The sequence below is a fragment of the Chiloscyllium plagiosum genome, chromosome 30 (assembly GCF_004010195.1).
Source record: "Chiloscyllium plagiosum isolate BGI_BamShark_2017 chromosome 30, ASM401019v2, whole genome shotgun sequence".
Taxonomy (NCBI): domain Eukaryota; kingdom Metazoa; phylum Chordata; class Chondrichthyes; order Orectolobiformes; family Hemiscylliidae; genus Chiloscyllium; species Chiloscyllium plagiosum.
The window spans coordinates 23,129,003-23,154,743 of NC_057739.1; the positions used below are offsets into that span (position 1 = coordinate 23,129,003).

Here is a 25,741-nt window from a genome sequence, read left to right on the forward strand (position 1 = left end):
ACAGTAAGGTAAGAGAAAAGAGGAAAAAAAAAGGGGGGGATATAAACCAAAGCGGGGGGAAAGGCAGACCAACATCCATTATGTCTTACAGTTTATCTAAGAGAGTCCAAGAATTCCTTCGCTTTTTCTGGTGATCCAAAGTTATATACGGATCCTTCATGGTTAAAGCGTAACATCGCTGGGTAGCGTAAGGAGTACTGAATACTTAAGTCCCTTAAACGCTTCTTCGCCTCACCGAATGCAGTCCTCTTTCGAACCAGAGCCGGGGAAAATTCCTGAAATAGCATGACCTTGGATCCTTTGTAGATCATAGCTTGGGGGCCTTTTCCGAGATTTCTAGAGGCTTCTAGGAGTATCTGCTTCTCCTTGTAGTTCTGCAGCCGGAACAGGACCGGGCGTGGGCGCTGGTTCGAGCCGGGCCCGCGTATTGCGACCCGGTAGGCCCATTCCACCCTTACCTGGCCTGATAATATCTTATTTTTAATATACTAATTCTAGTAGTAATACAAAATAAAGAGTAAACTCCAAAGTGTCATTATTTTAAAACAACTAATTTGAACACAAATCATGATTTTCTGTTTCTGTGCTCTCCAGTCCGTGGAGAGTTATTCTGCAGAAGTGCTTTAATGGACCAGCATTTACAAGATGGGTGTGGCTTTGTGGTTATCCTTGAGCCATAAATTCAATCCTAATATGGAAGAACTAGAGATTGGCACTGTTTTTGGATTGAAGGAAGAATTATTTCAGGGCTCATTGCTTGACTTTTTGACATTCTAATGGATTACTCTTCTTGGGACTTGATGTTTTAGCTGAGGAAACTAGTTACAATATTTTTTTTGTATCAAATCCATGTCATCCACATGATTTTTACTTTTGCAAAGTTAAAGCACAGTTGCTTGAATTTTACTTCCTTTTTGAAATTGGGAATAATGCCAGAGATTTATTTGGTAGTGAATGAGATGGGTACTAATTTCAGTTACTAAAACCAGCACATATTGTCTGGAGATTGCTTTTGAGGTGTTGCTTAACTTTAGTCACACAGAAGGAAACCAGGAGATAAAGCTCTACACCTGCTGGCACATTATCAGGAGTTGACAGTTGCAAGAAACTCTTTATTTTCTAATCAAACTGTTCAGAGAGATGTTATGATACACCTCTGGAGTAGTGGAACTTGAACGATGGCCTCCTGACTCAGAAATAGGGATACTACCACTGCACCACAGAAGTCCCAAGAAACTCTTGAGTCTTTCTCTTAATGAAGGCTTGCTGTTTGAAGTGAGGATACCTAGAATATAGTGAGCAGCATCTGTAAAGAAGAGGGGCCAATTTGAAACCGTCAAAATACAGAAGTTTTACTTCTTTATGATATATTGTTTTTAAAATATATTCTGAGATCGATTTATGCAGCGTTATTTATGGTTTGATAGGTTTATGCCTGTGGCAAGATGTCTGATGCCTTTTTGGTAGCTAGCAATGTAGAGTAAGGATGCATCTCCAAATCTTCAAGCTCTTCTTCACAGCAATATTTAAGGAAACCACATATGTAACATCTTTTGATTTCCAGAAGGCATTGAATAAGGTACCACATAAAAAAGGTTACTGCTCAAGATAAGAGCTTATGGTATTGAGGGTGATATGTTCACATGGATTGGCTAACTAATGGAAAACTGTTAAGAATAAATAGGTCTTTTTAGGGTTGGCAAACTGTAACTAATGTAGTGCCACAGAGATTAGTGCTCATACTCAATTACTTATGATCAATATGAACTACTTGAATGAAGGAAAGACTATATAATCACCAAATTTGCTGATGTTACAAAAATAGTTAGGGTTAACAAGGTACAAAGAATCCATAAAGGGATATAGGTACATTATTAGTTGGCAGATAAAGTGTAATACACAGAAAATATGAGGCCTATTTTGGCAGGAAGAATAGAAACACTGTTGTTTTAAGTAGAGAGAGATTTAGGTAGGTCTGGGTGTCTTCATACATTAATTGCAGAATGGAGTCAGAAAGTGTGGTGCTGGAAAAGCGCAGCTGGTCAGGCAACATCCGAGGAGCAGGACAGTCAACATTTCAAGTATAAGCTCTTCTTCAGGAATGTGGGGGGCCCCAAGGAGGTCTGAGAGATAAATGGGAGAAAGATGAGGCTGGGGGGAAGGTATCTAGGAATGTGATAGGTGGATGAAGGAAGTGGGTGATGGTGATAGGTCAGAGTGGAGGGTGGAGCGGATTGGTGGGAAGGAAGGTGAACAGGTAGGACATTTCATGAGGGGGTGCCAAGTTGAAGGGTTGGATCCGGGATAAGGTAGGGGGAGGGGAGATGAGGAAACTGGTGAAATTGACTTGATTTAGTGTGGTTGGAGAGTCCCAAGGCAGAAGATTTGCAGCTCTTCCTCCAGCTGTTGGCTGTCTAGGATTTAGCAGTGGAAGAGCCACAGGATGGTGGGATTGTTTGGTGCGTGTGTCCCGGAGATGTTCTCTGAATCTTTCTGCAAGTTGGCATCCAGTCTCCCAATAAAGAAGAGACCACATCAAGAGCAACAGACACAGTAGATAAGGTTTTTAGGGGTGCAGGAAAATCTCTGCTGCATGTGGAAGGATTCTTTGGGGCCTTGGATGGAGGTCTGGGCGCAGATATTATACCTCTTGCGATGGCAAAGGAAGGTGCCGGGAGTGGAGGGTGGGTTGGTGGGGGGTGTGGACCTAACTAGGGAGTTACGGTGGAAATGGTCTCTGTGGAATGCTGAAAGGAGTGGGGAGGGATATATACCTCTGGTGCGGCCTAACTGTAGGTGGCAGATATAGCAGAGGATGATGTATCTGGAGGTCGGAGTGGAAAGTGAGGACCGGGGGCTTCTGTCCTTGTTGTGGTTGGATGGGTGGGGTTCAAGGGTGGAGGTGCGGAACGTGGAGGAGATGTGCTGGAGGGCATTGTTGACCACGTGGGAGGGAGAATTGCGGTCCTTGAAGTAGGAGACCTCCTGGGATGTTCTGGGGTGGAATTGCTCCTCCTGGGAGCAGATATGGCTGAGGAATTGGGAGTAAAGGATAGCATTTTTACGGAGGGGTGAGGATGTAAGGAGGTGTAGTCCAGGTAGCTGTGGGAGATGGCAGATAAATGCGAGATGCTGCATTTTGGGAAAGCAAATCTTAATAGGACTTATACATCTAATATAAAGGTCCTAAGGAGTGTTGCAGAACTAAGAGACCTTGGAGTGCAGATTCATAGCTCCTTGAAAGTGGAGTCGTAGGTAGATAGGTTAGTGAAGAAGGCATTTGGTGTGCTTTCCTTTATTGATCAGAATATTGAGTATACGAGTTAGGAAGTCATGTTGCAGCTGTACAGGACATTGGTTAGGCAACTGCTGGAATATTGCGTGCAATTCTGGTTTCCTTCCTATTGGAAAGATGTTGTGAAACTTGAAAGGGTTCAGAAAAGATTTACAAGGATGTTGCCAGGGTTGGAGGATTTGAGCTATACAGAGAGGCTGAACAGGCTGGGGCTGTTTTCCCTGAAGCGTCTGAGGCTGAGGAGTGACCTTTTACAAAAGTTTACAAAATTATGAGGGGCATGGATCGGATAAATAGGCAAAGTCTTTTCCCTGAGGTGAGAGAGTCCAGAACTAGAGGGCATGGGCTTAGGGTGAGAGGACACCTAGAAAATATTGTAAATATTTACAGCTTGAAGACATTCCAACAATGAGACGTCTAGCATCATATGTAGTGGAGCTGTACTCTGCTGTCACTAATATTGCCTACTCAAAAGCCTTTGTTCTCTGAATTTATGTCCCCATGTCCAAGGTCTGGTCTCAGCCACAGCGGGCATAAATTGTGAAGCAGCAGCCATAACGATTGATGGCATAACTTTTCAGAATGTAGAACATTTCTCAAACCTTGGTAGTGTATTCTCTCGATATCACTATTGTTGAAAGTATATCTGCCTCTGGCTGACTCCACGATATATCTTGGAAAGAGTTTTTGTACTTCTGAGGTCCCACTTTGCTTTTCAAATAGCAAAATTTCACTAACCCAAAGTAAAATTGATAGAGACTACTTTAGAATAAAGTTATTTTACAATTGATTTTTTTTTTTGCTTTGTCGAAGCTAAAGTGTCAATTAGAGTCAGAGATGTACAGCACGGAAACAGACTCTTCTGTCCAGCTCATCCATGCTGACCAGATATCCCAACCCAATCTAGTCTCACCTGCCAGCACTCAGCCCACATCCCTCCAAAAGTTTCCTGTTCATAATACCCATCCAGATGCCTTTTAAATGTTGCAATTATCCCAGCCTCCATCACTTCCTATGGCAGCTCATTCCATAAACGCACCACCCTGTGTGTGAAAAAGTTGCCCCTTTGGTCTCTTATATCTTTCTCCTCTCACCCTAAACCTATGCCCTCTAGTTCTGGACTCCCCACAACCCAGGGAAAAGACTTTGTCTATTTACACTATCCATGCACCTCATGATTTTATAAACCTCGTTGTGGTCACTCCTTAGCCTCTGACGCTCCAGGGAAAACAGCCCTAGCCTATTCAGCCTCTTCCCTATAGCTAAAATCCTCTAACCCTGGCAACATTCTTGTAAATCTTTTCTGAACCCTTGCAAGTTTCATAACATCCTTCTGATAAGAAGGAGACCAGAATTCCATGCAGTATTCCAACAGTGGCCTAACCAATGTCCTGTACGGCCACAACATGACCTCCCAACTCCTGTACTCAATAATCTGACCAATAAAGGAATGCCTTCTTCATTATCCTTTCTATCTGCGATTCCATTTTCAGGGAGCTATGAACCTGCACTCCAAAGTCTCTGTTCAGCATCACTCCCTAGAACCTTACCATTAAGTGTATAAGTCCTGCTAAGATTTGCTTTCCCAAAATGCAGCACCTCACATTTATCCAAATTAAACTCCATCTGCCACTTCTCAGTCCATTGGCCCATCTGATGAAGATCCCGTTGTAATCTGAGGTAACTTTCTTCGCTGTCGACTATGCCTCCAACTTTGGCGTCATCTGCAAACTTACTAACTATACCTCTTATGGTCACATTCAAATCATTTATATAATTGGTGAAAAGTTATAGACCCAGCACTGATCCTTGTGGCACTCCACTGGTCACTGGCCTCCAATCTGAAAAGCAACTTTCCACCTTCAGCTTCATTTGGAGGCTCACTGAACATGTTGCCTAGTATGGGACCAACGAGCAAACCTACATCCAGAACCTTCCACCACCACTCTCTGTCTTCTACCTTTTGAGCCAGTTCTGTATCCAAATGGCTAGTTCTTCCTGTATTACATGAGATTTAACCTTGCTAACCAGTCTTCCATGGTGAACCTTGACGAACGCTTCACTGAAGTTCATATAGATCATGTCCACTGCTCTGCCCTCATCAATTCTCTTTGTTACTTCTTCCAAAAATTCAAAAGTTTGAGAGACATGATTTCCCATGCACAAAGCCACGCTGACTATACCTAACCAGTCTTGCTTTTCCAAATGCATGTACATGTCTCTCAGGATTCACTCCAACAACTTGCCCACCACCAACGTCAGGTTCACCAGTCTGTAGTTCTCTGGCTTGTCCTTACCACCTTTCTTAAACAGTGTTGTAATATTTTTCATTGTTATTCATGCAACTGATTATTCTGTAATGTAGAATTTTTTAAGTTTCTGAAAAACATTCACTTGTTAATATAAGAAAAATAAACAGATCAAATGGAAGAAGTTATTTATTTGATTTGGACATACAAATGTTACTGTGGCTTGGGCTGTACTAATTTATATTTCTCAATGAGTGTCTGAAAATGCTTCTGGTTTATACATAAATCTAAATGTAGTTTAACAAAATAACATATAAAATCTATCACAAATCACTTGCAAACCAAACAAAATACTTGTTCCTTTTGACCTGTTTATTTTCTTTACATTAATAAATAAGTGAGTTAAAGTGGATAGACATGTATAACAGTGCTAGAGGTGTAATTTTAACTCGCATTATAAATGTCTTATTCCCCTCAACTTCCCTTCTTTAAATAGGCCCTTCGTGGTGAACTTGGAAATGAGAGAAATCGCTTTGAAAAAGAAATGCAGGTATGCAATATATCCTGTATATATGTTTGACAAATACAAAAAGTTTTATATTTTTACTATGCAGTTCAGCATGTCGTCACTCGGGTTACTTATACTTTCATGTGGCTTTGGTAAGTCATGTGACTCAATGTTAACTGGAACTGGAATTGCGTTATTGCTGCAACTTCAGCAATATTGTATTTCTCCATTTTAGAACAGGCATAAAGGTCTGCCAAGTGGCTTTTGGCATTTAACTAGTGCTTGTTCTGATGGAAAACCTTCAGGAACTGAGCCAAATTAATAAGCGAGTAAAATCCCCTTGTGTAAGTTGGAATTAACGTAACAGTTTTTGGAACTGGAATCTCCGGGGGCCTTTTTATTTCAGAGATGTTTGTTAATCTGTGACACCAACTGGTTGTCCATGAGTGAACTGAGAGATTTGAATGGAAATTATTATAGATAAGAAATAATGAAATAACTTTTATACTTGCTTTAAATGTTTTATTTCTTTGAATGAGCTGCAATTTCTGTTATCTTTGCAGTGTTCATTTTTGCTGCATAGTAGATCATGAGAAGCCACTTTTTGCTGCTCTGGCCTGTGCAATAAAATGTTATAATTTCTGAAAAGTTGCAATTTCATTTATTATTGCATACTGTTCAGACTTGAAGCTTAAATATTTTGCCTCTGTCCCCACAAGAACTACAGAGTCATTGAGTCAAAAAGCACGGAAATAGACTCTTCAGTCCAACCAGTTCATGCCGACCATAATTCCAAACTAAACTAGTCCCACCTGCCTATGCTTGGCTCATATCCTTTCAAACATTTCTTTTTCATGTAATTGTCTAAATGTTTTTTAAACATTTGTAACTGTACCTACATCCATCATTTCTTCTGGATGTTAATTTCACACACAAACCATTCTCTGTGTTAAAAAGAAATGCCATCTTGTCTTTATTAAATCTTTCTGTTCTCACCTTAAAAAAAAAATATCCCTACTCTTGAAATCCCCACCTGAGGGAAAAGACACCTGCCATCACCCTATCTATACCTCTCATTATTTATAAACCTGAACAAAGTTGCTGAAACCCCAAGGTGATAGAAAAAACAACAATTGCTGTCAATTCTCTGACTGACCGCTCCATTACCACTTGCTTTCTCATAATGTTCATGAGATTTGCACAGCACACACGAGGCAAAAATAATCAAGTGTGAATCTTTTCTTTTAAAGTCTTTACCTCACATTTTGCTTGCTTGTTGTGATTATCCTCCATTGTGGTAGGTCAGCATATGAATGAAAACAGCTTCTTGTAAAAAGTTGAAAGGAGAAAGATCTAGCAAGATTTTCTTTATTTTTCCAATATTGCCTTCAGCTTTACAGCGCAGCATGCTCAATCATATCATAACTTTCCTGATGTCCAATTATCCACTGCTCTCGTCACGAGATTAAAGTTGCATTCAGGACTTCCACAAATTGAGCATGAAACAGTGTTTTGAAGTTTTGACATTTTATCGAGCTGAGCTATCTGATTTTGTTCGTTGTTCACCCTACTTGATAGGCTAATCCTTGCTGCTGTATTATAATAAATCTGTGGGCTATGTCACTTTGGCCGATTTTGTGTAAGTGTGTGGTGCTTACGTTAAGTTTTTTTTTCTTTGGACAGGATTCGGGCCTTTAAGATTGGCACTTAGGCCACACCCACTAGTTGAAAAAAACATTTAAAGGGACCTCACACTATTAGCACTTGCCCGGAGCTTTGTGGCAATTGTTGCTGCATATGAGCTCACAGCTGCAAAGCTTTGGCTCTCAACCCCACTGGGAGTCAGAAGCTGTAGTTTGGGAAATTATATGCTGAGTATGTATATGCTAATTGTAATTGCCTTTTTTTAGTCCTGAACATCATTCACTTCTCTGTCTGATTTACCAATCAACACTCATGGGTGTTGCTTAATTTAAAAACAGTAGCTGAACAGGTATTTCATCACAACCTGGTAGCAAACCATTCACATGAATTAACTGTTATGTTGGGGATACTGTCAGAAATTCAGCTCTGGGACTGTATGGAGAAGTTGGGAAAGATCATCATGCCAAAGGTCGTGCCACTCAATAATTCATACTGGGAATATATACTCAAAGATATATTTGAGAATAGAATCCAGCTCACTGTGGCTGCAATACCTTTCAAGGTCAAATAAATTACAAAATTTACACATGAACATGTAATTACTTTTAGAAAGCTTTGTGAGCACATGGATCCAGTGGTTCACAATACGTTTGTTATATTTAAATTCTCCCACTTCCTGCCCCTTCAATATTTTGGAAATTCAGTACTTACTTTAGGGAATATGATTTCTTTTGTAAATGCAGGAATATTCAAATCTGAGGTAAAGACTTTAAAAGAAAAGATTCACACTTGATTATTTTTGCCTCGTGTGTCCTGTGCAAATCTCATGAACATTATGATGATTCAACAAGTTACACATATTCAATTTTAGTTTTGGCACCAGTGCTCATAAACTCTGTAGACTCAGGAAAAGGTGTCATGTACCACTGATGCAGTACATGTTTTGTTTCAAGTCAACATTCTGGACATTTTGTGCCTTTTAAATGTTGTTTCATTTCTTTGATTTTAATGTTAATTTAGTTGTAGATTGTTTTAGATTTTATTTAAAGCTATCCTTTTTCAGATTTTGCCAAAACTGATGAGTTACTTCAATTTTCACCTCACAGCCAGTCTAGCTGAGAATTAGAAAGAGAACAAAACCTTACTGCCTTACTAGACTATCACTTTTTCTTATTGTCCTTGTCCTCGTCCTGCTTAATACAAGACTGCACCAGGTAATCTAATTTGGAAGGGATTGCTGAAAAACTAGGTTTTTTTCAAAGGAAATGTTTCTCAATATTGAATCATAGTTGAAAAAAGGAGTGTATCTAAGAAATGCTGAACTGAGTGCAAATTGAGTTTACAGTTTGAAATAATGTATTCAGTTTCTAGGAAATGATTTGCCTCAGGCATGTCGCAAATTGCTTGTGAAATTAATTTACTATTAAGCAGATCAACCGTATGGTAGAGGAAAAACTTATTACTACATGCAATTATTAGACTGATGGCTGTTGTGTAAAATACACAGTTGGAGATCTGGAAGGAACATTTGTATTTGTGATGAAACAGCCACAATGAATTTTCAATTCTGGTGGGCCATGGACTTTCTTGTTGAGGAAGTTACTAAACCTGGATTTAAGTCACCATGATGTGACTCATGAAGAAAAGTGACTGTATTCTGCAGTATTTGCAAAAAAAAAAAGTCCAAGCAGAACTGTAAAATAGAAAGCAGAACAAACGGAAATTTTAGATTAGATTAGAAGTCAGCAAAAAAACTTAAGATTTTATACAAATGGATATCACCTACTTGCATGTTGAGGCCCAATGTGATATGAAAGAAATGATAATAATGACCCTAAATTTGGAATAAATACTACTCTGCCTTTTAAATGTTGGTGTCTTCCTAGAATATTTGACTTTATTTAATGTTACTTTAAAAGTTGGTAGCATAGAGACAAAAGAAAAGTAATCCTGTATGCTGTATGTATGATGCAAGCTGTTCAGTGATGATTCCAGCAACAACAGGAAGTAGGTGGTTTTACTAAGGTAGTGTGCAAGCGTTTGTGGGCTGAAATAGGAAGACAGCCTCATTCTAAAGAAGTCGTCATCTTGAAAATTAATGTGGAAAACGCCTTTTCTTTTTCAAAGAAAAGCCCCATGCTAGCTCAGGACCACAAATCAACAGCTGCCAAGCTGCTTAACTTATACTAAAAACTTTTCGTTGTGCACTGAAGGAAAAGAGAGCCAGGAGTTTACCGGAACACTGGAATTAGCACTTGATCGATTAATCTATGATGGATCAAACAATAAGAACATTTCGGTAAACATACGATTCTGCTAACCGTATTTTATCGCTTCAGCTGTATACTTCAAGAAGTAAACGAAGGACTTCTTCGCAGGACCTGCAGTATTTGAACAATTCAGCTATAAGTTGTGGTGATCTGCTTTGGACAAAAGAAAACGTATTTCATCTGGTAGAAGACACATGACAGCAGCCTGAGATGCCACTTAAATAACGGCCATGCTTCCTGTCTCTTGCTCTTTTCATGTGGGAATTACAATTGATTGAGGCTTTGTCTTCACGCAGTGGTAACAAAACATCAGTTCAGACTTAAATGTTCAAACCAGTAAAGAGACGATTTTTGTAACAATTAGTAGCCAGAGAGAGAGATTTAAAAAGCTTCTGCCTCATTACTGAAAAGTGCAATGGATCACCATAGCAACATTTGACATGGCTGTAACTGGACCTTTTATTTTGGTTTTTAATTGTGTGAGGAAACAATCAGAAAACATGAATGAAGAGCTTGACACTGTTTGAAATCAGCAACTTAATCAGTAACCTTGCAATTCAAGGACGGCACAGTGAGCAACTTTGCTTTTAAGAAGCTTGGAGCTTAATTTTCTGAAAATGAAAGGTTTTTGTCGCATCTGTGGCAGTGATCTCCAAGGAAATCAGCGTCGCTGGATTTTCCACACCTCTGGCAAAAGAAGATTGCAGATTGTTCTTTCTTACGTATTGGGTTATATAATAAGCCGTGATGGCCAAGGAGAGTTCTTGTGTAGTAAATGTGCCTTTATGTTGGAAGAGGTGTTAAAATATGACATTGTTATTGCTCGTGTCAAGACTGTTGCCAGTGAGCGACTGCAGATGTTGACAGCAGAGAAAGAACAACTAATTCAATGTATTGTGCATTTGTACTTTCAGTACAATGAGAAAGCTAAAATTTCCCCATATAGAGAGTATAAATCTACTCAGTGCGTGAATCAATGTTCTTCACAATACCGCACGCTTCTACAAGATGAATCTTTTTTATCTGAATTCTGGATGCCGGAAATAAGTAGTAAGAAAAATTTGCACTGCTCAAAATGCTGGCGTGCTTTCAGTGGTGGCCACAGGAAGAGAACATGTCTCTGTTCCGAGTCTGTGAGAGTAGCAGATTTATTCTGTACCTTAGTATGTTCTACTCCTAAGCGGACCAGACGGAGTGTCTTAACAGGAAGTCTACATCAATCTTTGTTAAGCAGCCCTTCACAGAGTATGTGCTTTAATTTAGACCAGAAAAAGTCTATGTCTACAGGGAAACTGCCCACTCGTGTCCATTCAAGGCAGTTGGACAAGCTGACTACATTAAATTCAACCAAACTTGATGATTGGATAACTGATGAGGAATCTGAGAAGGTTCAGTTAAAATCTATGTTCGATTGTATTGCGCCAATTGAAAATTATCCGTTAATGAGACAATCAATTGCTAATGCAATTTGGGAAATTAAGCACATTGGGTATAAGCCTGTGCCGCCTTTATCAAAAAGTAAGATACCAAAACGTGTGAAATTTTCAGCAAGGAGAATTGAATCAGGATGTAATATTACAACGGCTCTGCAAGAAACCTATAATCTTAATGATGGAAAGTTTTTCCAAGAGATGTGGAAGTCTCTAGGTGATGATTATGGCTCTTTCAAACCTGAGGTAGTAATACTAAACCTGTACAACTATCAGTTCCATTTTAATTCTGGAATGCGTGTATGTATCCTGTCCAGTTCCTGTTTTAGCACTCTATCAACATTTTAGAAATAAAGATGCTGTGTAAATACATGGGAATTTCCAAAATAAGCTTTTATCCATTGGGTGTTATTGGTCCTTTCAGTTCCTCTTTGTTCTTTGTTCTTTGTCTACCAGTTCCCTAACCCTTGGGCCGTCTCTACTTGAAGCGCCGTTCCTTAGTTCAACCCTCCATTTCTAACCTCAAACTGCCTGTACCCCAAAGATCTGATTTACTATTTTGTAACTTCTTTAATCCAGAAGGCTCTTTCATTGTTCTCAGATGACTCCAACCTTCTTCTAGGCCCTGTATTTGGCCTTCTGTCCACTTCTGTGTCTCCACTGTCTCTCTGTTGGTCATATTTACTGTGGAAGACATATACAAGATTAGGCACCTTCTCTTAATTACAGTGATTCCTAAACAATTTGAACCATCCCTGTTGATTGAAGAACTGAGTTTCATAGTTTTCTAATATGTTAATACCTTTATAAAGATATTGTGATTGCTCTCCATAATCCTTTAACAGAACATGGTTGAGAAGCAGAGGCAACTAGGACAGCTAGAAATGGAGGCTAAGCAACTAAAGGCTGATCTTGAGAATGCTGAAGCTACTATTTGTGCTCTGCAAGAAAAGCTGAAGAAAGCAGATGATGCAAAAAAGGTGCAAATTCAAACTCTAATCTTTTGTGTCAAAGCTTTCAGTTAAGCATATATACATAATAGATTAAATTATAAGCAACTACTTTTGCCTGAAGAATGCTGAAAAGTTTTTGTAACAACAATTTTTGGACATTCTTGAAAGTAAAAAAAACAAAATTGGCCAAACAATTGTGTCTATCAGACACTGATTACTTTTGGATCATGATATAATTAATTTTCAGCAAATTTGTCTTGATTTTCCATCCCACTAATTTGTAGATTCTGAAAGAAAATGTTAATGACAAGGAGAATGAACTGGTTGCTGAGAAGCAGAACAGTCTGAAACGAGATAAAACTATTCAAGGATTGACTCTGGCCTTGAAGGCTAAGGATAAAGAGGTAGGTGGATCAGTAAGGTATATACTGATTGTTGTGATTTTCTTCTCCTCTGCAAGAACTATTCTGATTGTTGAACTTGAATCTGATTGTTAACATCTCATGTACTTATTATGTTATCTGCACTTTCTCACTTTGTCCTCTTAAAATCTGCCAACAGATAGATGAACTTTGTCATGAAATTGAAGATCGAGATAGTGCTCTGGTGAAAGCAAGAGATTCTATACACAAAGCACAACTGCAGAAATTTCAGGTAAAAGGCAAAATTGCTTAATTTTTGCAGTAGTCTTTGATGAATGAATGACTCTGTATGAAACTCTAATGTTGAATGTTTGATTTTAATCCTTAGGGAGCAGAAGAATATCAAAGTCTCATGACTGAGAAAGAAACTGAACTTGCAGAGCTACGTGCGGATCGCAATGCAAAAGCAATGGAGATCCAGAAATTGCAAAGAACATCAAACAGGAAAGAGCAGGAGCTGAATGACTTAACTGAAGCAAAGGCTCAGCTGGAAGAAGAGGTTGAAGCACTGCAGCTTCAAAAAGCAAAGGACGACAAGATGGTTAATGTTAGTACCTATACCCTACCTCTTTATCTGTTTGTAATATGTTCTTATGGCAACAAGAAAAGAATTTGATTTTTTTTATTTAATTTCTGAAACATCCAAAAATCCTTCATATACAAAGCATTACTTTTGAAATACAATCCCTGTAGGCTGAGTGTAGAGATTTGCTTGTGAAATAATAATCCAGTTTCGTTAGACCTTTCTATAACTGAGGCTTTTAAAATTAGTAATAGCTTTATTGTAGTTTTGTTTTCATGCCTCCTGTCCATCATTTATAATGCAGACCAAAATCATATTCTTGTGGGTCACCTCTGTAAAACAACAAATGAAAATCTAGCATTTAGGTAAATGAACATTAATGTTTTTTGAAAGGGAAATCATTTGAATGAGTATGGTCTGCCTTTTACAGATCTGTGATAATGAACACATGGATTTGTAACCCTTCATTAATTTTCTTCTGCATTATGGATTGTTAAAAAAAATATTGAGATCATTCTAAGAAGCTTACCATTTTGTCAATTACGGTGGCTCAGTGGTTAGCACTGATGCCTCACAGCACTAGGGACCCAGGTTCGATTCCAGCCTTACGTGACTGTCTGTGTGGAGTTTGCACATTCTCCCCATGTCTGCGTGGGTTTCCTCTGGGTGCTCCAATTTCCTCCCATAGTCCAAAGATGTGTAGATTAGGTGGATTGGCCATGCTAAAGTGCCTATAGTGTTAGGTGCATTAGTTAGACGAAAATGGGTCTGGGTGGGTTACTCTTCGGAGGGTCATTGTGGACTTGTTGGGCCGAAGGGCCTGTTTCCACACTGTAGGGAATCTAATCTAATCTAATCATTAATTTTCAATGGAGTGTAATATTTTCCACCTTCCAATCTTTCACTTTATTGTTTTCCAAAGACTTCAAGGACTTAACTACTTCACTACTTAAGTAAGTGAATAATTTGAATGTAAAACAAATAAATTCTGTTTATCTACTCTTTTGAAGAGCTCAAGTTCTAAATAATGAAATTTTGGGGATATTTTCACCAGTATAAAATTTCTGAAAACAATTTTGAGTGGATTCCTATTCCTAAGGTTTACTTACAAGTGAGCTAGCATCATCAGGGAGAGAAATTTGACTTTTCTCTATCCGCTATGGTCTCTTTTTAACCATCATCATGAAAATATATTAAAGAAGAATACTGCACTAAATATCATGTCCTTTGATTCTGAATGGGGAAGAGGAAAGAAACTTGTTCAACATGAAGTGACTGGATTCATAATTTCATAATACAGTTGTTATAAACTTAAATGTTTACTAACTTGAATTAGCATTTACAGTATGTAATTTTTTTTCCCATTGATATTTTAGGGACCTTTTAAAATGTAACACAAAAGAACAGCATCAAACCCTACTAACATTGTCAGGGTTTTGAATGCCATTACTGTTGTTTAAGTGAAGTATTCACTTGTGCACCAAACATTTCAAAATTGGTCTTAAATTTCTAACCACCTTTTGCTTTCTGCAGGATATACAGAATCATATTCAGAAACTGGCTGCTGAATTGACCGAGAAGGAACGTGCAATGGAGCACAAGTACCAAAGTTTGTTGATTGAGAACAAGCAGAAACTACAAAGCCAAGAGCTTGTCATTGAACGACTAACAGACAGTTTGAACAACAAAGATAGACTGCTGCAGGTGTGGACCAGAAAAGAATTTACTGTCGAAAACTAATAACCTTATTGCCGACACTGCTATTTTTTCCAGTGGCGATTATGAATTGATGTATTGAAGTAATTAGTTAAATATTTAAAATATGTTTTTTATAGAAGTTTTGATCTGAAGTACTACTATTAAGTAATGCATTGGAAAGTTTGTTTGAGTTATATTTGAGCCCAATTGTATTTTCTTACTGAATTAGAAATAAAAGGAAGTTTACATATTTTGGCTTACTAATCCATTGCAATTTTGGAACTAATTCTTGTCTACCTATGTGTTAGCAGCATTGAATCTATAGATACATTTTTGTACCGTTGTGGGCCATGACATCTACCTAATTGAATGCTACCTTTCAATGTATTGAGTAGAATAAAGCATGGTTAGAGTTTTAGATGCAGCGCTATTCTTAACTTAGCCGGTAGTATAGAGTAGTTGTTCTTTGGTTGACTTCCATACATCTGTGGAAATACAGTCCAAGACACTCCAGCATTTTTTCCTGATTTCTCTTATTCTCATCAGGAAGGCAGTGAATCTCCACTGCTCCTTGCAGTTCCTGTTACTGAGAACCTTTTGAGAGATCCATGTATCTGTGCTCTGTTTTGCACACTATTGCTTCAATGTTCTTCACTGCTATTTTTCTTGATATCCTCTACTTAAAATCCTATCACTTGCAGTTTTAATTTAGGCCTATAATATGATGTACTTGTTTGTGACCAAATTGTAATTGGCAGAATTGTAAAGAGCCAGAGAGGTAACATCACAGAGCAATATCATTACAGAATTATCAAAAGACATCTGACTGAGAACATAAATGACTCATTCAGGGCTAGTGGAGACACATTGCATATTCAGTTGTTGGGCAGAACATTTTATTTTTAAAACTTTGAAAAAAATACAACGAAAGAAATAGAAAATCTTTAGCTCTGAAAATTAGTTAATAGTGATTCAGAATCCAAAAATGAACTAACAGAGATTTGATCTTACAACCTCCAGGCTTTTAGCAGGTTCATACTTGACTAGCATTAGCCTGTTGAGCTATCTTACAGGCTTTCTTGGGAGTTTTCTCTTCGAAACCATATCATCAAGACAATGATGTAATTAATTAGCAGCAGATGTCATTAATTAAAAAAATGATTCCCAATCTGATACCAGTGATTATAAAGAGCAAATGGGCTCTGGCAGTGTGGTGATAGAGTCCCCATTTTTGAATCAGTAGGGTTAGGTTCATGTCTGTGTGTCATAACTGAACCAGTTGATTATAAAAGTCTGCAGAATGAATGCTGATCACACATTTTTCTTTTCCCAAGGATTATATGGAGCTGGCAAAAGGAATTCAGCAAGGAGGGGACCAGAGCCCAAATGGAAAGGATGCTTTGTTAGCCAAACTGCGTGATCGGTTAAAAGAGAAAGACCAAGCTCTTGAGGTATTCCATCTTCAAGTTTAAGTGCAGAATAGAGAATAATACACTGTAATTAAAGTTTACAGAAGTAGAACACCAGTAACAGACTTAAATTGTATTAATTACAAGTGCAATTTCTACAGCCTGCTGTTATATGGTCTGATGACAAAAACACAAGAATTATAATTTCACCAAGCCTTATCTTCCCACCTAGGGGATAGAAGATTCAATCCCTATAGTTGATCTTCAGTGTTGTCAGCCTAAGTGGGGAAAACATTTAGTTTAGTGAGCATCCTGCACATGACTGACAGTCTGCTGTGAAGCACTTCTGTATAGATGTCAAATATCAGTCTGACTCTGCTCAGCTACAGCATCTGCTTAATAAAATAATCTGTAAACACTTACTATCTCAGTTCCCAGATACAATAAGGCTAATTTAGGTGAGGAGCTGAAGGACATTAGAAATAATGGAACCAAACATCTCAAAAGGATGGAAGAAGGCATTTTTTATTTCCAACCTGAAAGTTGAATTATTAAAGTCTATAGTAATCTCTTGAAATGCATTTGACAAAAATGTGTGCAAATGTGATTGGAGACTGGTGTAGAATGTTATTACAAACTGATATCAAGGTGGACATAATTTAGACACCTGGCAATGATAACTGATATTACTGTGTTTGCTAGAAAATTTAAGTTCAGTTAGTTAATGAATTTTAAAAATCTGGAATAAAATTACCAGATTGATATGAAAATTCAAACGTTATTGAGCTTGAAATGTTAGCTCTGTTTCTCTTGCCACTGATTCATGCAGATGTGCTGAGTTCTCCAGTACTTACTTTAATTTCAGATCTCTAGCATCTGCACTGCTTTGCTCTGATTTGAGGTGAAAGTTTGTTTCGATCACTAATGACCCTAAGCGAAAGGATATTTGTCTTTAGCCAGTTTGCTGTGTGAGATTCCAGATTCTCCATTACCTGCCTTCTAAAGTGCCTCAGCAAGTACAGCTCAAAATACACCGGGCATGTTGGTGCTCTTGAGGGGAATACAGCCAAAACACTTTGGTCACTTTCATGGTTGGAAAACTCAGAAAAGTTGCCTTCATAAGTAGAGTTTACAGAACCAGTAAGATGTTGCTTTTCCAATTTCAGGCTGGCTTTCTGGTGTTTGCTGCTGATATTTTCTTGCTTTTTGAAAACTTGTTAAAAGCAAGACTGACAAGCCGGGCTAAAGTGGGATTGAAAGTGAGGCTCTAGGTCCAAGGTTGTGAGGCTCTGAAACTAGTGAAGTAATTGCAACCTCAGATTACCCCCATTTACAAGCAAAGTGGGTGATGAGTGGCTACAACAGCAGTGAGAATTTTTCAATAAGGAAATACTCAGTTGAGAACCAGGAAAACCTGTCAGAGGTAATGAATCATTTCCAAACAAAATGTAAGATCCTCCGCTTCAGGCTGCAGAACATAGGGCCTATTCCTGTACTATACTGTTCTAACTACACTATCATCGATTACAACTACATTTCTCTTTCCCATTCCTCTTGAATGACTCCCTATGCCACAGTCGGCTTGCTCATCCTACCTGTCTCATTTACACAAAGTCCAAAAATCTCAACTATATTAGGCAAGCTCATGGGTTGAGACTCCTCTAGCACTAAATCCTGAATCCCTCTCCCTGCCTCATTGATAGTCACATGCTTCTGCCCCTGACTATTGACTGATTTCAAAGTAATTAATCTAAGGGGTGTGACTGCCTCCTGAAACACCGTGTCCATGCACCTCTTCTCCCTTCCTCGTGTTGCAGTGTTTGAAGTTCAGACTGCTGCTCATTAACTCTGAGCTGGAGTTCATCAAGAAACCAACACTTGCTACAGATGTGATCACTACTTGGGTGATTGGAGCCATGGCCAGGTGGATTTCATTAACAGAGATTCTATATTGGCCCATGTTAACAACCCCCGTCAGGGAGGCCTGACTGACCAATTTAAAGAGGAGATTCAGAAGGTCTCCTCAGTCTGTGGTCTGGCTTTGAGCTGAGCCTATGTAAATAAAAGGTGATGGGATACCAGCATCGGTGGTTTTAACCACTAACCACAATGGGGTCTGCCAGTTCCCACATCATGCAGAGACAGCAGATTGTCTGGCCCTACAACTCTATTTGCTTGACACTTAATTTGTTTTTTAAAACAATTCCTACTGGTCTTTTAGTAAAAATCTAAGTATTTCCCCCTATTTACCTTCATACTGAAAGTAACCTATAATAGTCAAGTTAACAGCTATTACCAACCAATGAACTTAGTTTTCCTGTGAGGTCATTCTTTTACTTTTGTGCTGTGACCCCAATCTTGGGCTTCAGTTTATCCTGTGAAAAGACCTTTTACAAACTATGAACCAAAGAACCAAGCAAAAAACACTCCCTTCCCATCTGCAACGACTTATGCTGTCTCCAAATTTCCTGATCTTTATATTCACTCGGGCAGTGTCTCACTCTGGATGTGATGGCTTCTTCCTGACTGCGCAAAGTTTCACTTTAATCCTACTTTACAAGGATATTTCTTGGCTTCTCTAACCATCCTAGTTCTTTTGTTTCCTTTCTACTCCTCAGGGAGTCCTACTCAATCTTGGGGAAATTAAAATTTCCCGCTAAAACTACCCTGTTATTTTTATATTTTTCCATGATCTGTTCTTCTATTCCCCCACTGGTTATTGGGTGGCCATCACTATGACCCCATCACAGTGATTGTACCTTCCTTATTCCTAAATTCTACCCATCCGACCTCAGTGCATGAGGCCCTTAAGATATTCTGTCTTCAACTGTGACATAGTTAGTAATGAAACTCCCCCACCCTTTTTATATCCCTCTCGATCTTGCCTGAAAGATCTAAACCTTTTAATGTTGAGCTGCCTGTCTTGTTCTTCTCTCAATCAAGTTTCTGTAGTGGCTACCACATCAACGTCCAGTGTACTAATCCATAATCTAAGCTCATCTGCTTTACCTGTTATACTCCTTGCATTAAAATAAATACACTTCCAGACAGAGTCCTGTCGATGCTCATTAATCTGACCCTGCCTGTTCTTAGGATTAGAATTCGAGTTAGGTTTTATTGTCATGTGTACTGAAGTACAGAATACAGTGAAAAGTGTCCAAAGTTGCCACTCACTAGCAGTATCTTGGATATAAAAATCTTAATTTTTCAAAATTATCTATGAAAAAAAACAATATTTAAAATAAGCAGACATATAAACATGAACAGATCCAAGGAGAAAGGGAGAAGCATCCAGATGTAAAAGTCTTATTTCCATGAGGTAACCTTATGTCCATGTAAGGTAAGTGGGCGTCCCTCCCCAGAGTCTTGAATGTCGCTCCTGCCACAGGCCCTTGGATCTTGCTCCTAGTGCTGCTGCAGGCCTTCAGTACCCGCTCTCACTCCCCCCACAACCCTAAGGATATTGCTCCCACAGTTGCTGCAAGCCCTTGGATCTTGCTCCTTCCACTGCTGCAGGCCTTCAGAACTTGCCACCACAGGCCCTTGGGTGTTCCTTCTTGGGTCCACTACTGCTGCTGCCAAATCCTGGAACATGCCAGTCCCGGCTTGTTGCTGCCATTTTCTTCTCGCTCTCATCAATGTCCCGCCAAAGATGCTGCAGAATGCAGAAAGAAAAGAAAAGGAGCATGGAAAATATGCCAAATAAAATACACAGATGCAGACAAGCCTGGACTCAGCAGCCTGAAAAAATGCGCTGCTCCTTCGCCTTCCTATCAGACTGACTTACTTAACATCAACCTACTCCTCAAGTGCTCCACGTGCTGACCTCTGGTTCCCACCTTCCTTCCACACAAGTTTAAACCTTCCTGAATGACACTAGCAAATCTCCTTCCTGGATATTAATGCCCCTCCAGTTTAAGTGGAACCCGTCCTTCTTGAATAGGTCCCTTGGAAAATATCCCAATGATCCCAATATCTGAAGCCCACCCTCCTAGACCAGTTCTTTAGCCATGCATTTAACAGTGTTACCTTTCTATTTCTGAGCATCACCAGAAATACTTCAGGAATTATTGTGTGGGAGAAAGTTGTGGTACGAAGAAAATTGTGGTGAATATTGTTATAAAAAGACTTTCAATTGGGTTACTTAATATTGAATAATTTTACTTCACAACGATTGCATTTGTGTTATCGCATCTCAAAAGCGTTTTACAAATTGAATTACTTGAGAGCATTTGACTGTATTAGAGTCAAGCACGCAATCATTTAGCTATGACCTCAAGTCCACAAACATTTCACAAGTGATGGCTTTTTATTTATTGAAATATGTTTTTAGTTTTTTTTAAAAAACTTCTGTTGCTGACCTAGACCTGTTGTCTTTTTTGCAGTTAACTAATGTGGCATCTGGAAATTTACTACTTTACTTGAGTGTTGGGGCTTTGGGTTTAATGGAGCATTGATTATTATTCAGACCATTGAATTAATCTAATTCTGCTTTTGTGAGAGTCTAAATATTCCATATGTCCACACAAGTATAGAAGGTGATGAAATTATGTAAAACAGTTAGTGAGAATGGAACCCTTGAAAACCAAAAGGTAGTTCCCAAAAATCTAAGTAGCCCACAAGAAATATGGAAATATTTGATGCTGCAATTACCATTAATGTCCACAACTCATGAAAGCATGTTTCCAAAAAAACTATCATTGGTACTTCTTTTGATTGTACACGTTGCTTTGAATATTTAAGTCTGTAACAAACTTTTGCATTTGTTTAAGGAAATCATTCGATCCCTTGAGTGGATGGACAAAAATTAACATTGTCAGTGGCTTCAGGGAATATTGGCCTATCAGCTGCTGATTCACTCTGGAATTGATGTATACCAGTAGTAGTTTGAGTGTTTCAGTGATTATGATGTTTCAGTGCACTTGTTATTTCATTTCTCCTGTTGTGCAACTTAACAACTTTTTTTCCAGCTAGTCTCTGGCATTGGCACTCTTCTCACAGGTATTGTCAACAAAGCTAATTAGTTGTAAGTCTTTGTACCTAATTGTTTTGTAAAACATACAAAATATATACCATGCAGAAGGGCTGAAGAAGGGCTCATGCCCGAAACGTCAATTCTCCTGCTCCTTGGATGCTGCCTGACCTGCTGCGCTTTTCCAGCAACACACTTTCAGCTCTGATCTCCAGCATCTGCAATCCTCACTTTCTCCTAAAATATATACCATGTCTGTTTCTCCATTTTCAACATAAATATTTATGCTTTACAATTGCTTTCTTTTTTGTTTTAAACCTCAAGCAAGCCATTGATCAAAAACATGCAGCTGTTGATGAAAAGGAGAATGAAATTCATCGGCTGCATCTGGCTTTGAGAGAACGAGAACATGATTTGGATCGATTAAAGACTCTCCTTGCCAACAATGAAGAAACAATTAATGTAAGTTTATTTGGAATACAGGTTGAAAATTATGCAAATAGTAATATCAAAAATTATTGATAGTTATTTCCTTTTGGCATGTTATCGAGGCACAAATCATATTTGGTGAGACAGGAAATGATTTCTTAGTAAGCTGGTTCTATCAGTTTGTAGGTACCTCTCTGTATCTTTTGTAGTTTTTGAGTACAGATCGTTCTGATATAACCCATGTTTCATCAAAGCAAATTGACTATAACAAGATTGATGAATTGCGGAAGTTGTTTGCAAAGCACACACTTTCTACTGAATGGGTATAGTGGTTTTCTGTAGTAATCTTCTGCAGCGTGATTTTCTAAAGCAGTTTTCCACAATGCGATTTCCGATAGCGTGAAGTTGCAAAGAAATGCTACTGTCGCGTTAAGCAGAATGACGTGTATTTAAAAGATCCAGGAAAATGTTGGCTTGTAAAGTTGCCTCATTGACTAACATTTTATGGAAAATAAATTATCATGTGAAGTTTAAAATCCTTATGGAAAACATTCCTCTTCTGGTCATTGAAAAGCAGCAACTGCTGTAGAAATATCTTAATTGGAGCAAATGCACACACATGCCAGTATTGTTTCATTGTTCACAGGACCACTTCCTGTGGAATGAAGTGCAACCACAGGAGAAATTGAAAAATGAAAGGGTACTTTGAACAAAGGGTAAACTAAAGTTCTCTAAGACTGCCCTTCATCTACAGTTCACAACTCTTCCAGCTTATTTTTTCAGTGGAGTACAAAATGACTATTTTAAAAATTTTATTGGGTATATTTTGCATAATGGAATCCTTCCAGTGCAGATAGAGACCATTAGGCTCTTTTGAGTCTATTACAGTTATCTGAAGAACATCCCACCAGACCCCATAAATAAATATGCACATTTAACCATGGCTAATCCACCTAGCCTGAGCATCTCAGGACAATTTGGCATGGCCAATCCACTAATATGTCCATTTTTGGATTGTGGGAAGAAACTGGACCACCCAGCAGAAATCTACACAGACACTGGGGGAATGTATAAACTCCTAATTAGACAGTCATCCAAGGCTGGAATCAAACCTAGCTCCCTGGGACTGAGGCAGCAGTTCTAATCACTATGCTACTGTTTCACCTTCATTTACTTATGGATAAAATATTCTGAAATATGTGGCATTATTGTAGTGATGTCAGATGATTGACAGCCATCATTCCCTTTTAAGAATTTTCTTGCAGGTTATTCTTAGTTTCTAACAAAGCTGACATGTGAACTGAGTGTCCTTTAAGAATAAGTTTTAATGATCTGAATGACATGGATGTACTTTATTTTGAAGTTAGAGCACTTACAAACACTGTGTATTTTTAGGAAAATGAAGAGACCTCCAGAATGCAGTACAGCTGTATTGATTTCCAGGTCGTTTCCAGTGATTGTTTGTGCTTTGGTAATGTTGTTGTGACCTAACAACTACTTTTTTGATTAGTCAATTTTTTTTTTCTTTGAAGCGCTTGGATGGTATGGTTAAAGAAAAAGATGTGGAGCTGCAGCATTTACTGAACACTTGCAAGAATTTGCAAAGAGTAAAGCAAGAGCTGGAGGATAGTCGTGCACGATCTCTCCGTGAGAAGGATGTCACTATTTCACAGCTGCAGCAGTCTCTAAAAAATAAAACTGAAAATTTAGAGGTAACTAATCTTTGCACAATATGGAAGATCCTAGAACTTAGAATATGAACAGGCACTTGTGCTGCACAAATCACGTTTTTAGTTCTGTGCAAGTAAGTATTATATCAGCGAATTATAACCAGCCTGAATATGTTGCTGTATTGTTCTTTTTGTGAATTTGTATCTCAGTTTTGATAAACCTTTTTATAATTAAACATTCAATCAGTTTTCAAATAAATATGTGCATGTAAATATAAAAGTTATTTTCATCTTATTTTATTACATGCTTTACAATAAGCACTTTACTCTTTTAGTTGCTTTGTAGACTAATTAATTTATAGTGCATTTAATGAATGACCTTTTTAAATGGACTATGTAATAACATATTTTTCTGATCCAGGATTTGACAAAGTCACTATTGAACCAAGCTGAGCGTGACACAAAGGACGTAGCAGAACATTTGAGTCAGCGCTTAAAGGTGAAGGAGAAGATGCTGGAGGATGCTTGGGCAGAAAAAAAACAACTGAGTGCAGACCATGAGAAGGAGATTGAAGAACTATTGAATGCCATTAACAGCAAGGAGCAACTCCTTAAAGTATGTAGTTCAGGGAAGCAGATATAAAATGCCTTTACAAGCTTCATGCTGTAAATGGTTCTTTATTGTTTGCAGAAATATAGTGCCTTTTTATTATCCAAATTGCTTGATGCAGTTGAATGCTTTATGGTGCATTGGTTCTGAAATAACCCTAACAAATTCACGTTGCTGTGAAGCTTTATGCTTCTAAATATTCCAGTGATGAGAGTCTGGAGTTGTACATTAGGACCATGCAGGATCCTAGACATAATACTGTGGACAAATTGTTCAGAAAGTTGAAGATTCCAATGGGCAATTCACCTGCTGTTAGAACCCTCTGAAAGAGTCCATTAAAATTGAAGAATTCAGATTGTTCTGATGCAGTTAAACTAATAGGCACCCAGGACATGTTAGAAGATTAAAACTTACTGGTGCATGACTATTAAACTGAAGGACAGACTGATTGCTCACCTGTCCAATTAGACTACATCTCCGCACTCCAACAACCACACGTACTCCTGAATACCTGACCAGCACCAAAACTATTCTCCCACCCCGAAGATTTATATATTCTGACACCTTGTGAGAGAAGCAGCTGCTATTTGGAGCCAATGTGCAGTGTTAACTTACCAAATCATTCTGGGCCTATGTCCCTGGATTGGTCCAGAGGAAAAGATGGACATGAGGCTATTGAAGATTATCAGCAGTGAACCAAAAGGGCTTCCTAACTCTGTTTAATGTGGGTGGGTTTAAAGTTGAGGCATAGCCACCATTGTCTCGGAAACCATAGCCCCAGAATGTTGCTCTGTAATTAAAGGAAGGCAATTTGTGTGAGTTAAACCAAAAGTCATAGCTGCTCAGGTGAAGGGTGAGATTGAGAATGCAGAACCTTCATGGTCACCTCAGCTGGTGTTGGAATTGAACCTACACGTTTGGCATCATGAGCCTGCTCTCCAGTGAACTGATGTAATGCTGATTTGGAGATGCCGGGTTGGACTGGGGTGTACAAAGTTAAAAATCACACAACACCAGGTTATAGTTCAACAGGGGGTTTAATTGGAAGTACACTAGCTTTCGGAGTGACGCTCCTTCATCAGGGTGATAGTGGAGGGCTCAATCCTAACACACAATTTATAGCAAAAATTTACAGTGAAATTATACATTGAAAAATTGATTGTCTGTTAAGCCTTTCATCTGTTAGAATACAGTGATAGTTTCACTTCTTGCATGTGTAAATCACAAAACCTTTTTTTAAAAAAGTTGCATTCTCGGGTTAGCTGTTAACAATGGTGATAGCTAGACAATATGTTGAAGGTGTTGGCCCCCTGTGTTCTCTGTCTATGCCATGATGTTTAAATTAATTCTAGTCTAAAAAGTGAGATAACGGAGTTTTACATAAATTCATGCAGTTTTTGAGCTCAGAGTTCTACATGAATGCATGCAGTTTTTGAGCAAAGTACAATGTAACCCTGCGAGTACAAATTCACCCCACAAAATATATGTGTGCATGTGGGTCTTTGTCTGTCTGTGTGTCTGTCTGTCTGGGTTGGGGGTTGTGAGTGTAAGAAAGTGTATGTGTGTGTGTATGTATTGAGTGCAGAGTGTCTTAAGTCTGTGAGGGGGTGCATGTGTGAGTGTGGGAGTGTGTGTGTCTGTAAGGGTGTGTGTGGGTGT

The 25,741-nt window shown here is 38.6% G+C and overlaps 1 protein-coding gene across 5 annotated transcripts in view; it reads left to right on the forward strand.

Annotated features, from left to right (window-relative positions):
• The window catches only part of LOC122564809 (myomegalin-like), a 137,756-nt gene that overhangs the window by 35,159 nt on the left and 76,856 nt on the right, over nt 1-25,741 (forward strand). For 3 of the 5 annotated variants that reach the window (XM_043720082.1, XM_043720083.1, XM_043720084.1), the window contains exons 1-10: nt 9,792-11,642; nt 12,242-12,376; nt 12,634-12,753; nt 12,911-13,003; nt 13,100-13,318; nt 14,828-14,998; nt 16,327-16,443; nt 21,698-21,835; nt 23,335-23,514; nt 23,894-24,088. In XM_043720082.1, coding sequence (XP_043576017.1) covers nt 10,584-11,642; nt 12,242-12,376; nt 12,634-12,753; nt 12,911-13,003; nt 13,100-13,318; nt 14,828-14,998; nt 16,327-16,443; nt 21,698-21,835; nt 23,335-23,514; nt 23,894-24,088 — 2,427 coding nt within the window. In that variant the 5' untranslated portion in view covers nt 9,792-10,583. Of the gene's footprint in view, nt 1-6,040; nt 6,095-9,790; nt 11,643-12,241; nt 12,377-12,633; nt 12,754-12,910; nt 13,004-13,099; nt 13,319-14,827; nt 14,999-16,326; nt 16,444-21,697; nt 21,836-23,334; nt 23,515-23,893; nt 24,089-25,741 lie in introns of those variants that run through there. The other 2 variants (XM_043720086.1, XM_043720085.1) reach the window with 2 other exon arrangements.